This window comes from Apteryx rowi, unplaced genomic scaffold (genome assembly GCF_003343035.1).
Source record: "Apteryx rowi isolate R43461 unplaced genomic scaffold, aptRow1 scaffold_16, whole genome shotgun sequence".
NCBI lineage: Eukaryota > Metazoa > Chordata > Aves > Apterygiformes > Apterygidae > Apteryx > Apteryx rowi.
Window position 1 is genome coordinate 5032297 of NW_020447863.1, and position 15427 is coordinate 5047723.

At 40.3% G+C, this 15427-nt stretch overlaps 1 protein-coding gene across 5 annotated transcripts in view; it reads right to left on the bottom strand.

Moving 5' to 3' along the window:
* The window catches only part of PNPLA7 (patatin like phospholipase domain containing 7), a 129252-nt gene that overhangs the window by 88971 nt on the left and 24854 nt on the right, over positions 1-15427 (bottom strand). For all 5 annotated transcript variants that reach the window (XM_026059647.1, XM_026059644.1, XM_026059645.1 and 2 more), the window contains 5 exons: positions 15094-15252; positions 10704-10781; positions 8359-8564; positions 2461-2592; positions 1126-1249 (listed from right to left, as the gene is read on the bottom strand). In XM_026059647.1, coding sequence (XP_025915432.1) covers positions 1126-1249; positions 2461-2592; positions 8359-8564; positions 10704-10781; positions 15094-15252 — 699 coding nt within the window. The remainder of the gene's footprint in view (positions 1-1125; positions 1250-2460; positions 2593-8358; positions 8565-10703; positions 10782-15093; positions 15253-15427) is intronic.

The following is a 15427-nucleotide window of genomic DNA, read 5'->3' on the forward strand; positions in this document are numbered from 1 at the left end:
TACTTTACAATACGGACACAAGCCCGCAAATCACCTGCCAGAGACTACTAGTTTTCTCACATTCCAACGATAATCTTGTGCCCCAGTTACAGAAGACTGAATTCCCTATTATAGGCACATCTAGCGATCAAGGGGGAGAAGTAAAGTGGCAGGCGAGAGCCTCTTACACACCAGTAACACTCAACGTCTGGATCATGCCACTTCCAAAAATATCACCTTTTGCAAACTGCCCAGTCCTGAATCAGCTGTCTAGTGGAAAACAGCCATGTGCTCCTCCTTCCTCTACTTCTTGATCCGTATAACAAGAATTTCATCCTGTACTACTAATACCAACTCTGACATTTGCTTTATTCAGAGGTACACAATTTCTGGGTATAAACAGATACGCATTAAATATTTAGTTTTCAGCTCAGAAAGTAGAAAGGGGCCTGAACAACAATCTCAACATTTCAGAAGCCTTCTAATTTTAAACACAAAAGCCAAACAAGTCATCCATACTTATGACACAGAACTACCATTTCAGTTGTTCAACTAGGTCCGAGAAGCAAAAAATGAACAGGGGAGAGAGACTAAACACAGATAAATACTACAGTTTTGAAATAAAAAGTTGCTGTAATACCTTTTAATAATTCAATCACACAATCCCTGAGCAACCTGATGTAGCTTTGAAGTCCACTCTGCTTTGAGGAGCAGGTCAGACTAGACACCTCTGGGGCAGAGTTTAGCCCCTGCTAAGCTCAGTCTGTGATTTTAAATTTCTTCAAACCACTATTTAGTCCACAGTAGAGGCCATATGCCTCACAATGAGGGAAAAACACACAAAAGACCACACACACACACACACCACAGAACAACATTGTGCAGGGCTTTTTGGCTTGATTGTGTGGGGTTTTTGTGCCTTTTTTTTTTTCCCTCCTTCTTATAAAAGAGTCCGATAATCCTATTTTTATAATATCATTAAAGTTTCCAGGTAGAAGTGGCTTTCCAGCTTTTAAACTTGTGGAAGTCCTTAACTAAGACTACTACCTGATCAGCGAAAGATTTGATAACCTCATTTTGCTTGTTTAGTGTGGGGCCAATGCCAATTTCTAAGCTGAACATTTAAGTTTTGAGGTTTGCTCTTACCACTCCAATTAAGTCTCCTCGGCCATATTCACCAGTCAGGTGCTTTTTTCCATCATCCATCCGTATGACAGAGCGAAGTCGACCATTCAACACAATGTATGTGCAGTCTGACTTGTCACCCTGCCTGCAGAAAGCACCATCAATAACAAGCATTAAGGAAGCATCTTTGCTCAGCAAATGCATCTAGAATCATTAAATAAGTTCATCATCTTTCCCTTATTGGCTTAGAGGTCACAGGAAAGTGTTTAATCAATAGTTAAACATAACAAACAAATAAGAAACTGAATAGGCTTCTGTTAAAAGGTGACTTGGAATTATATTTAATCTTTAAACGTACAAGCTGTGAACAAGAGGTTAATGTTAGGTCTGGAAGCTGACGACCAGAATGTAAATGTCTTCTAGAAGAGACAACAAGCTCATTATTAGTTACAGTAGGAGCTTGTTATCACTGCAAGATTGAAATGAAAGAGTAGAAGAATTCTGCAGGCTGAAAAGGAAAAATCACTAAGTGACTCAAGATTTGGAATTCCCTTCTGGTGCACAACTTCAGTCTATAAGGAAGTTTTTGCCATATAAAGCTTGCATGATAGCGTTGTTTGGCATGCAGATTTCCAGCAAAACATAGCACACAGACCAAGTGCAATGCTTCTGGTACTGGAGTTAAGATTAACACAAGGAATTCCAAAAGATGTTGACAAGACCTTAACAACTATGACTGTTTTGATGCAAAGTAATCCAAGACTTTCATTAGCATTAGCACTGCAGAAGTAGTAAATTAAACCTTTATTTTCCCCCCATTGCAACCATATCATGACTCAAATGCATCCTGGTACAAAATCCATAAAACTAAAGCTTTCCAAAGAAAACTTGAACTTAACAAGGATAATCAAGGATAACAGTGCACATTTTCAAGTTACTGCTGAACAAACCTATTGAATTCACTTTCAGTTTTGTTTTTGCCTTTTATTTTATAAAGGCTGAAAAACTCCTTGAGCAATAATCTTCACGCCCTTGATAACGCAGAAACTATCACGAGAACGTACAACTGTCTAGTGTCTTAATTATCAGTTATGCCACTTTAAAAGCTTTCCAAGACACTGTAAAGTATGAGGAATAGCATGAAAGAATTTTAATAACAGCTGTAGACAAGAGACTAAAGGGATGTTGAAGGGTACTGCAGAAAAATCTTGAATAGGTAGACAGACAAACCCCATGGAATGGTTGGTAAATTCAGCCCAGTGAGTGTTTTACTCTATCTGACACAAAAGGGAGCACAGTTCTTCAGCTTTGAAAACTTAAATTTTCAACAGACAAAGAATTTTGTCTACATCTCACCTGTAAACAGCTCGTCCAGCCTCGACCTCCATCCAATCCAGGGCAAAGTCAATCTGCCTAACGAATGAGGACATTCTCTTTACCACAGTGTGGGCTACACCCAGAACTACACTGGGCTGCTCCCGCATTATCCTAGAAGACAAAAAAAAAAATGTTATTCAAGTACCTTGCCAAGCAGGAAGAGGCAGACACAAACACCTTCCCCAAAACACAATGCAGCTGTTGCCTTTGCAACCGGGCAGCTAAATATGCCTTAGTTTCAAAAATTATTACGTGCTCATGCACGTGCTCTCCAACATTGACTGCCACACGACATCCATGGCAATGAGACAAAGTATGGGGTGGCCAGCCTTCCAGTCTAGCCCCAATCAAATGCCACTCGCAAGCTGATGCTGTCCTGCTGGCAGTAGGACTACGCAAGTAGGATGCTTCTCGTCTTGCCGCCTGGCCCAGTTCCCTTCTTTAATTGAGCAGCTGGATGGATGGGAGCCGTGCTAGCGCTTGTTTATGAACCACCCTCCAAATTTCCCATTCAAAGCCTCTTACACTCAGGAAAACGTTGGTATTGTCTGGAAGACTGGCCCTCCCTGCCATTCTGCTCCTCTCGGTCTCTCACACATGCACATGTTCTGACAGTTTCACCTACATTTTTTCAGGGCAGAACCTTAAAAAAAATAAGAGCTTCAAACTTAACATGTTAAGAGACCTGCTCAGTATTCCAAACCTTCCTTTTTCCCTGTTACAAAGATCACAAAGAATTGAAACATCTTCTAATAAAGCTTCTGATCTTCACACAGAATCTTTGGGTGATGCTTAAAGGCCTATAGACCTACAGATCTTTCTAGGTCTATAAAGATATCAGATACTCTTCCCAAACTGAAAAATGTTGAGATTGTTACAGATTTTGGCTGTCAGTGGTAATTACAACCTATACACTTTGACTGCTAGACCTGAGGAAAATCATTCTCATAGATACCTGATAACTGCTAATGGGTCTCTTATTTCTCATTCTTTACAGCCCAGGGATCACTGCATCCTGTCAGCTTTGCTCATGTAAGTACTCAAATTCTTACCAAAGTAAAGTACTACTCAGTACTGATCACTTTTTATCACCAGATGGTAAGCCTTTTAGTGCAGGGATCTTCCCTGTTCCTGTGCTGCATCAAGAGCAGCTGAGTTCTGGCTGGAGCACAGCAGACTACCATAAAATAGATATTTCACAAGAGGTGGCACAATTCAGAAAGAAGGGAGCAGATAAGTGTATGCGGATCCAGTGCATGAAGCGTATGCAGATACAGATGATAGAGCTATAAATTAAAGATACATTAAAGCCATACATGGGCAGAAACAAAAAAAAGAAAAAATATAAATACACAGTATATTTTCTGAATCGATGTTTCCTTTACAATGAAGGAACCCGACTGCCGAAAGGCAATCTACTTAGGAGACCCTGCCTACGTGGGAATTCTCACCAAGCGCAAGTCCTGTGAGCTTCATATTTAACTTCCTCACCCTAAGGAACAGAAAGGAGGGGAGAAAGGCATGGAAAGAGCATTGTCCAGGTCTGTCCCCCAGCTGGAATACAGTTCTTTGTGGACCACAGGAACCTGGCAGCATTTAAAGAAAGTCTGAATAGCAATATACAATCTGAGAATGTGATGTCGAAAACAAACTCACCAGGAGCTGCTCTTTACTGTCTGGATGAAGCACAGAAATTGCCCTACGGTTTCTAAATATCAATTCTGTCATTCCTTAGTTCTAGAGCTGCAGCCAGAGACCCAGAACTGACAGCGACTGTCAAGTGCGGCCCCCAGGGTACTGTAGGGAGCCGTCATGTTAATCACACTTGACTATTCAACTCCCCTTTACCTAGCGCCTCAAACTACTTCTTTTTGCAATAACAAACCTTAACATTTCTTCAGCTGAAATCCCTGAATTTGAAATGGAACTGACTTGTAGGAGTATGTCCCTATTCCATATTGAACTCCTCACTCTCGTATCCCTGCACTCTTATGTGCTACTACATAAGTTAAACTGAATATCAGCTCTTACATCTGGCACTATTTAAAATCCAGCCATCAAAAACAGAGGATGGCAAGACAGCTTTCTCCTCCTGCCCCTTTTATCTTGCCCTGAGGTTTCCACGCCTTCCAGCATCTCCTACCCGAGATGCCTGCAGATCACCTTGATTTCAATCAGCTGTTATTGCACTAATAAACAACATGTTATCTTATAGAAACTTTATCACACTAATATGACTTGGGGCAGAGGATGAAGGAGCTGGGAAAGACACAGACTAAATAAATAAATAAAGCAATCTCCCCCCTTGCGCACACACACACACACACACACACACACACACACACACACACACACAGTCCCATCCTCTTCTCAGCTGCTCTACATGTTAAATAAATCCCCTGAAAACTCCTGAATGGTTTAGATCATTATTTTTACTTCACCAGCTTATTTAGCCCTCAAAGTCTCCTCCCACACAGGCTCTCTGCTGTGATCAATAAAAGCCCTTTACTCCTTTTCCTCCCTCAAGATATGTATCTTAATACCCATGCATTCTAAAGGTAAGCTAGTAACAGGCTCCTTTTAGTTCAGTCTGGAGCTCTTTGTTATTTCACTGAATACACAGCTTTCAGAGGTGCATTAGCATGCAAGGTAAAAACCCACCCTTATGCACAGGAAGAAAAAAAGCAGATTTTTTCCCCATTATCAGCTAAGTTTCCTTCCTTTCACCGGGGCATTTTCGTCTTTGCTCTTCTGCTAGTCACATGCATGGCACTGGGAGAACTAAAAGGTGAAGCTTGTACTCCAGAAAACTGCTTTTGAAGGTGTCCTCAGGATTCTTTATTAGAAAGCCAACCAACTATAGCTATGAAAGGGCTAAACCAGTGTCTACGGAAGCCTGGGACTTAGGCAGATATTCCTGTGGATGTAATTTAACTTGGCTGGCAATACAAAATAAATCAAGGCATTTCTGCTTCTCCGGCAGGCGCACATGATTAGATTCTAAACTGTGAAGTTTCTTGAAGCAGAAAATGTGACAGAGCCCTGCTCCCTAGCACTGCAGAAGCTGAACATATTCCCTCAAGGGATTCTGGTGACAACTTGATTACACTATTCGTCAGGAGACACCAACAGTTGCAGCGTAGGCACTGCACACTTAGTACATCACTTCAGCAAAATAGCAAGGCATTTAAGGTATATACTATATAATTAGCTTGTGTCACCCCTATACTTAAACTCTACATTTACAGAGAGCTATTTAACCATCTTAGTACTATGTAAAAGGCTCTTGCCCCAAAGTTTCAGTCAAAAGGTTTTAATCTGTTGTCCAACATCCAACATGTAATTCCAAACCCTGGGCTGTTCCTGTTACTGTGTTCTTTGCCTACCAGTAACCATGTTCTTTCTGCTTTGCCTTCTCATTAATAATTGAGTAATACACATACAGTGTTCTGGGGCAGCTCAAAGAGAAAAAATAATAAAAATAATAAATTTGACAAGAAGAAAGACAGGAATACTGGAGAAGTACAGAGATTATGGTCAAATTTCTCCTGGTCAGTAATTAGGTTAAGAACAACAACAAAAAATAACAATCCTGCAAGATTCTGCGTGAAGGAGAAAGCCTAAGGTTACAGGACTAGGCACATAGAATTAGGCAGGACAGTGGAAAATAACACGTAGTTCTCACTTTATCAGCAGGTTTTTCTTTCTAATAGAGCTGGAAGCAAAAAAGAACAAACTTAGAGATGGAGAAACCTCATGCTTTTCAAAGATTTTCTACAATACGATTTGCAAATAAGGGAACAGAAGTTAGCAGTGATATAAGGCTTGGGCTTCAGGAGAACGTGCAAATTGTGATGATGGAACAGTGAAAGATCATAGAGATAGTAAAATACAAAGAACTGGCAGTGGACTTTTTAAAGGAGAAAAAGGGTTAGAAAGGTTCCAAAAATGGTGAAGAGATGATCTACTGAAGGGCTAGAGATCACCGACTGGTGAGGGGCGAGTAAAAGCAAAGAGGTAAGATGGCATAAACAAGAAACAACTCTTCTTGAGAGATCAGAAGAGAGACTTCTTGAAAAAAACCTCGAGCAAATGAGAAAGTCAATCCAGGACTGGATATCAAAGCAGAAAAAGAGGAAAAAGTAGAAACTAACTGCATGGCTGAGACAACTAGAGTGAAATTTAAAGTAAAAAATGAGTAGGAAAACTGTAGAAGACAGACAGACAGAGAAAGCAGGACTTTGGAAGAAATAGCTCTGCTATTGCACAGAATGGCACAAGAGGGGAGCATCTACCAGAAACCAGGTCAAAGAATTGATATCTGCCACACAGCCCCGGGAAAATACAGTCAACCAAGCATGGAAAAGAGACATGGCACTACTGGAGAGAGTCCAGCGAAGGGCTACAAAGATGATTAGGGGACAGGAGCATCTGTCTTATGAGGAAAGACTGAGAGAGCTGGGCCTGTTTAGCCTGGAGAAGAGAAGACTGAGAGGGGATCTTATCAGTGTATACAAAGATCTGAAGGAGGGTGTCAAGAGGATGGGGCCAGACTCTTTTCAGTGCTGCCCAGCGACAGGACAAGAGGCAACGGGCACAAACTGAAACACAGGAAGTTCCATCAGAATATGAGGAAAAACTTCTTCACTGTGAGGGTGACGGAGCACTGGAACAGGTTGCCCAGAGAGGTTGTGGAGTCTCCTTCTCTGGAGATATTCAAAACCCACCTGGACACGATCCTGTACAACGTGCTCTAGGTGACCCTGCTTGAGCAGGGGGGTTGGACTAGATGATCTCCAGAGGTCCCTTCCAACCTCAACCATTCTGTGATTCTGTGATGCTGCAGAGAACAACATGTTCAGTTTTTATAGAATACAGCCTTCTGTCTGAGAAGAAAGAAAGAAAAAAAAACCTTGCAGAATAAGATTCTGCGGTAGAATTGGAGTACAGACAAACAATTAGAATTACTTAAAAGTAAAAAGTGGGCGAAGATGTACAAGATAATAGAGGCCTAGAAAACACAATCTCAAGAAGTACTACACATAATGCAGGACTGATGGTACATTCGAGCAGAATGTCGAAAACAAAGGTAAGAAGAGGAACTAGAGAGAAATATTCAATACAATGTATGTGTGCGAACTGCTGTTAGGTCTTAAGTGATAGGATCATGGAAGGATTCGAGGGTATTAATCATTAATATGGGACAATGAGATGAGTCACAGTCACTATATTGGGTTTGGGTTTGTTTGGGTTTGTTGTTGTTTTTGAATACACACATATATTCCCCTTTAAGCTGTAAGTCACAAGTCACGTATTACATGGTCCAGAAAGGGATCTGTCTCACCGAGACGCATTATTCTTCAGCGTATGCTGTCAGAGTGGAAAATCTACAGTTACATCAAGACTGATTGTTCCCAATATATCACCACAGCCTTGGCTGATTAACTCCACCATGGCTGGAAACAGAACTGGGGTAGCTCTCCAGTAAAAACAAGTAATGAGTCTAAGAGAAAGGGCCTGACAAAAAAAACCACTTAAACCAATAAAGCATGGGCTCTGGCCAGCATTTTATTATTTGGATTATGACTGAGTGTATGAATGTTGGTCATAAATCAGACCTCATAGGGCTAAGTGCTCTACAAACCTGGAACAAAAGAGATGATCATCTTTTAGTATTATCACATTCCCTGCATTACCTCTTGCTGGAGAAAAAACCATTTATAAATGACCTCAGTTCATCTGGACACTTAAAATCCTCACATAAGTTATCTGGTTTGCTACAAGATGCCTTCTAGCAATACTACACCATGCGCGCACCCACCACTCATGTTCAAAAGGGTCATAAAAATCAATATATATTTCCATGGCAGAACTCACTCATAGAAATGAGACTTGGAAATAGACAGGAAACTGCAGTCTCGATTGGCCTTGATGGTGAAAATCAGTGGTTCTCCAGTAAGGACAGCTAGCTGGCCTACAAGTTCTCCTGGATGGGTAATGAACAGACAGGTGTCCTCCTCGGAGTCTATCTTCCGTTGGTACACATGAAGCATTCCCGAGATCACAAAGCAAACATTGACATCCTGGAGAAGATACAGACAGAGCTCAAATAAAATCCCCGCAGTTTTTAAAGCAATTATCGCCATGACAGTACCATCACGGCCAATCTGTTTGCCAGAAAGCTCCCTGTAGCTTTTAAACGATTAAGTAATAAAATAAAACACAATGGTGAATTATTAAAAGCAGGTTATGAATATTTAAAACTAAGCAGGCACAATACTGAAAAATGTGTTTCTCTTTGCATGGTTATGAAAAACAAAGGCTCCATTTGTAAGACCTCAGAAAATAAGGACAGAATTGCAAACACAGATGATGGGATAATCACAGCAGCACGATGAGGGACATTGCACTACAGCAAAGTGCAGTAAAATTGTAATTGGAGCTGCCCTTATCTGCTTTGCATAAGCTTTTCTAGCTACTCAATAGTATTATAAATGAATCCTGTTGTATCCTAAATGCATTTTTTAATACCAAAATACATTTTGCTATAAACAAATAACATTGGATTTCCATTGCACAGGGAAAAAATATTCTATTACAATGGAGTGATATCACCAGAAGCCACCAGCGCAAGGCCTGACAAAAAGGCTGCACAGCCAGCTACAAGGAACAAATACTCCTTACCTTCTCATGGAGGCATATGGAAGCATATAGAAATTGAAATCAGATGGGTACCAGATTTCCACTGTGACTTTGGCTACACTGCTACTCTGTGTATGAGGAGAGGCCAAAAGACCTGGGATTGTTTAGCCAGAAGAGAAGCGTGAAGGGGACGGGGCGTATCTTATCGATGTTATGGGGGAGGTGGAGGGGGGAGGTAAAGAAGATGGAGCCACTCTTCAGTGGTGCCCAGTGACAGGACAAGAAGTAATGGACACAAACTGAAATATAAAAAATTCAACCTGAACATAAGAAAAAACATTTTTATCATGATGGTGGTCAAATATGGGAACAGGTGGCTCAGGGGTTGTGAAGTCCCCATCCTTGGAGCTACTCAAACCCAACTGGACATGGCCCTGAGCAACCTCTAGTTTATCTATGCTCTGGTTTATCCTGCTCTGAGCAGAGAGTTAGACTAGGTGACTTCCAGAAGTCCCATCCAACCTCAACCATTCTGTGATTCTATGATTCTTTACAGGAAAAGCTCTCAGAACCATCAGCGGACCTTCTTTTTCTCTTACAAACTCAATGCCATGCAAAGAAGATGAGTGAAGTTTGCCTGCTGTGCATTTGGACTGCTGTTTTGAGTCACTGCACATGAACGATCTAAATTCTTAGTGATTCTTCTCTTTGGTCTGTCCCTACCCAAGAAGCAATAACATCCTACATATCTTTATTAAGATTACGCATTCATCAGCACTTTAATATCTGGGACATTCTTACAAGAGCACCAGAGATCAGTCTCTACTCAGATCTCTGTTCCACAGGAAAAAGCACATGCAGCTCTTGTGGCAGAGCCTGGAATCAAACTCAGCATTGCCAAACTCCAGGCCAGTGCTTTATCACTAAGTATAGCTAATAAATATATACTTCAGTTACTGCTCATCTTTATACATGTATAAGGGTCTTGCTGGATAGCAGAAGATTTTCCAGAGACTAGATCTGCTGGTCTGGAAAAGAGATGACTGAGACAGGACATGAGAAGGAGTTAGAAAGTCATGAGTGGCATAGAGAAAATGGATATGGAATAACTGTCGTCTCTTCCAGTACAGAAGACAGGGGACATCAAACAAAATTAGCTCATGATAAGATACAAAAGCCAAACAGAAGGAAGTGGTCCTTCATGCAATATTTAGTTACGCTGTGGAAGTACATGCCATAGGATCTTGCAGAGGCTGAACATCTCAATGTATTTGAAAAGCAAGTGGACGTATTCTTGAAAATACATTCCTTACAGGCAGTAAAATAAAAAATAAAGTAAAATAAACTACCTTTGACTCAGGAAGTCCCTGAGCTGCAAATTGCTAGAGATTGGAAGAGCATGCCAGAGAACTAATGTTACTGTTATCTGCTTACCTTTTTCTCAGTCTTCCTTATGTATCTACTATGGGTCATTTGTGGAGAAAGAATACTAGCATAAAAGGACCTTTGGTCTATTCCAGAAAAGCCATTAAAGACCACTTTATATGTTATCTCTCTCTTCACTCTCAGATGATACTCACCTGATCTCCCTGCCTCGATACCACAGTCCCAGCAGTAACCTGATGCAGTGTCACTTTACCGTTCAACAGCAAAGGATCCTGGAGAAGAAAGGGTAGGGGGAATACAGTTTACTTATCAGAACACACAAACAGATCCGAGAAGGTAAAGTAGGATTCAGACAAAGCAAATAAAATAATGACTCAAAGACAACGTTATAAGTACTTTGATCTCTTTAAAACATGGGACATAATTCTTGTATTTCTCTACACAACAACCATTTTTTTTCCCCCAAGAAGGAAAAAAATGTTAACTTTTCACCTGAACAGACTCAAATCCATAATGATTTTATATTGGTCATCTGCCCCAGATTCTAAGGATATATAATAAACAGAGACTAGCCTACATCACCTGCCATGAAAGTTCAGTCAACATTTCATGCCTCCAAAATCATGAAATACAAAGTTATCTTCAAAGGAAGGTGAAACCAGAAAAGATTGTCAGTATCACGGAGACGCTGGAAAAAAATGATCTGACACTTTATCACAGCCCTTCCCTGCTCACACAAATCAGCTGTGCTGTGTACAAGTAGCAGCTTTTCATGTGCGCTGTAGACCAAACGCTTCCCAAAAGTGACAGATTCTTGTGTGCATCCGCACGTGAACCTCACAGCATAGTGGGCGTTTGCCTCCTAAATTTGAAGAGCACTTAGGAAGGAGGATGGCCAAACACCTGCCCTCAGTTTGGAAGTCAACTCCCAAACCCGTGCGAGAGTAAGAGACCATCAGGTTGAGTGCATCAACTGATCTTAACAGAAAAACCATGCCTCATGAGGCAGAGAGCAGAGGAAAATACTAGAGCTCCTACCAAGCCGGTGTGCAGAAAATTCCTTCCCAGCTCCGCATCTGATCACTAATATGATCCTGTGCATGGGACAAAATCAGCCGCCAGGCACAGACAGAATTTTCGGTTTCATCTCAAAGTACTGCCCATACAACGCAGTATCCCACGTGCACGGGTGCTTCACACCATGTCATAAGGAACCCAAAAGCCACTCTTGGGCAAAACGTTCCACCCCATCCAAACTCATAAATCTTCAAAAGCATGAGATTTTACTAGCAGCACCTTGACAGATAGGGCCAAAAACACAGGCTCAATCATGTGGCTCTTGCTTTATGCTAAACGTTAACTGAGCAGTCCTGGCATCTCACAGCTTAACCTGCAAGGCAAATCCCGACACTTCAGTCACATTTAACAGTATTTCACACTGCGGAAGTAAAGCGACTTAGAGAGCTACATGCATAGTAAAATACAATTTAATGCAATCAGCCATAGAAGAATTTGCCCTTAGTCATTAACCTTATTGCAGCAGGAAAACACTATAGCAGAGATAAAAACATTTTAGCATTGTAACTGCTATGCTAGTTTTTCCTCTATTCTTTTCAGTTGAAAAAAATAGAGCAATTAAAAATAATCAAAATTATTCTTTACACCTACAGCTGTTAAAAAGAACAGATTTTCATCAAAAAATAGTTTTATTGAAACCAATCTGTTTCATGGGAACATATCCAATGTAAAGAACCTGACAAGCACCTGTCAAAATATTTCAGATCTGTAGTATCAACTCAACTGATTTCCGTGATTTTTTTCCTGTATTTATATATTTGTGGTTGTATATTATTACCCATACTTTAAGAAAAAGTTTTTATTTATGAAAATATCCCACGATAAAAAAAAAAAAAAAAAAAAAACAAGTTCTCTATCAGGTCTGCTTATAAACTATCGTTGGCTTTTTGGCTGCACTAGCACCAAAACCATTGTTACAAATAATTTTTTGATGTCTAAGATGACGTAAGCACTGGAATAGATTGCATACAAAGCTGTGAAGATCATTGGAGATCCTCAATAACAGCTTAGACAAAAACCCGCCAGAAATGACTTAGCAATATTTGATTCTGCCTTGGGCATGAAAAGAGACTAAATGACCTCTGAGCAGTCCTTGAAGTCCTACTTTTCTATGATATTACTACATTGATTAAATAATCAAGGAATTGACAAAGATGATCAAGACCCACCTGGTCTAGTACCTTCTCTCTCAAATGGGCATGACCAGATGTTTTGGAAGCAACCCCAAATTCGGCATTGCATAGTCACAGGGTTTGAGCTACATAACATTTTTTGTACTGACCTCCCCTCCAACAACTAGCTTTTAAAAAAAGTTGCTATCACAACACAATCACAGGTTCACAGCAAATTTTTTCCCTTATGTTGCTGTAATTTACAGGATAATAAATCAGCAGAGGTTTATGATGCAGAGGTGAAACCCAAAACAACAAACAGAAGCAGTAATTAGCTAGGACGGACAAATAATTTTTAGTCACAAATAAAGTGTCTCAATTGCCTTATAACTTGTACAGAAGAGCTGCCCTTCAACACTGGTTAACTCCCATATCAAAACTGCAGATAAAGCTGAGAACATGTAAGAATTATTTCAGATTGAAAACAGTTCATGATAGAATTCAAGGAATCTAAGGAATTCAAGTTATATGGAAAAAAAAAAATGTAATTCTTGAGTCAGGTAGCTGAGAGTCATTCAAAATAACACCGCCCCTCTCCTGTAGTAAGCTATCCCCTCCTCTGTGTCTGTCTGTCTGTCTCTCGATATCATGAAAAGAATACTATCTGCCATCAAAACACCTTGACTTTACTCATACTGATTGGTCTGAAAAACAGCACCTTAAAACGCCTCTAGTCAGCTAAGAAATAGAAGATAATTTTTCAGATGAATGCTTGCAGAATTCACTTTCTTCTTTGAGGTAAGTAGTACTGCATATAAATATTTTAAACAATGAGCTACATTCCACTGCCTGTAGAAGAATCAACTTTTGCTATCCTTAATAGAAGAAATTAACGTTAATCTTTAAACAAAATTCTTAGCATTTGGCTACGTTTCACTAGATTCTTATTATCTTGTGAAAAACTGAGTTGCTATAATATCAGCGTTTGAAAAGTCTACCTTATTCCATTCTTATCAAGATGTTCCAGTTAAAAATAATGCCTAGTAGATGCTGCATTTTAAGGATATTGTTTCAATTAATTCAACTCTGATTAATTGGTCTGCTCACTTGTTCATTACTGGGATTTTATTCTAGATTCAAAGAGAATGTGATGTAATTGGTAGCTTCAGCGATCTTGGGTTTTTTGCTTGTGACCTGACAGGGTTAAATAGGAAAACATCGATACAAACTTGTCACAAGCCAAGAAGTCTGAGGCCAGTCTCACCATGAACAGAAGGCTGAACAGAACAGATGAAAGTACATAGTCCTACTTTACTCCATCTGTAACAAGAATTTCTTCTAAAATAGTCTGTAGCCTTTCATGCTGATATAAATGCCTGAAAAACTGAAAATGAATGCACCAAGACAGTCGTCTGCTGCAGATTAAGAGACAGTACCACGTGCCTTAGTTAGAGCACCAACATGGAGCACATACAGAGCCTCACTACCTGCAGCTGAAAGATCATGACCAAGAGTTTGAGGCTGCAACGGAAATAATTTAGAAATCAGGAATGTGAGAATCCAAAGGCAAAATCGTTTAAGTTCTAGCTAACAGGAAAGCAAGTGGCCTTTGGTGAGAGTCCTTAAACCAGAGAAGGAGACTGCAGCAGGTGTGCCAAGGCTCTGACAGCACCAACAGGCTTCAGATATTGAAACGTATGCCGTAATAAAAATCAGGACATCGGTAACTGATTTAGAGGCACAGTCTTCCCAAATTGCGTGATTAGCTGCATGAACAGATACACCTCTGAAGCACTGTAATGAAGTGCAGCTGGATTCACAGAAACAATTAAAAAAAAAAAGCAATTTTATTCCTTCTTGCAGCATGTTTAAGAAAGAGGGGCACATGGCATGTTCTGTACCCCACATTCACACATCAAAGGGTTCAGCAAGGGCTGAACTCATCTGTGGTGGCTGTTAGGGCACGAAGCATCGAAGACGGCAGACAGAGCCAATACTCAAATACAGATATTCAGTTCTGAAATCAAATGAGGTATTTAGATGCTATGCCAACAGGATTAATTGATTCAGCCACCACCTGAACGCCTTTACATAACAACTCCTTCACACAGTCAGTGAGAGCATGAAATTACAATGCACCAGAAATTGTATACTTACTTCTCACAGGGACAAATCTGCACTCAGTAAGAAAAGATTCATGCAGTGCATTTCAGTGCAGTCTTTTCAAATGGCAGAATAATTCAGATTTATTTTAGTCCTGGTAATAACTTGAACAGACTAGGGAATAAAGCATTCAGCCAGTCTACAATGTATTAGGGAGACAATTTACTTTTTAGTGGCCGGCAGAATGAGGTGAAAAGTGAGAAGAAGGCCATTTTTTCCTGCAATAACTTACATCAAGTTTCATCAAGGTTGAAAGGTCTTTCTTTGCTGCTTCAAAGATGGCATCAATAGGTTTACTATTACAGGAATCCTGCACAGCAAGCTCACGATCAGTATAATGGAAAACTGCCGAAGGAGTTTCTGTCACTGTCACGGTCTTCTTCAATATCGACTGCAAAGAACAGATAAACCAAGTGTCGTTTTTGCATGTTGTAATTGGCACCTACCCGGCAAAACCTGGCAGCATCATCTGTGCTCTCCCATCCACCACAACTGGTGGCCTAAAAAAAGAGGTGGGTTTCCAAAAAGGCAACAGAGCTCACTAACTTCATTAGCTGAGTATTTTT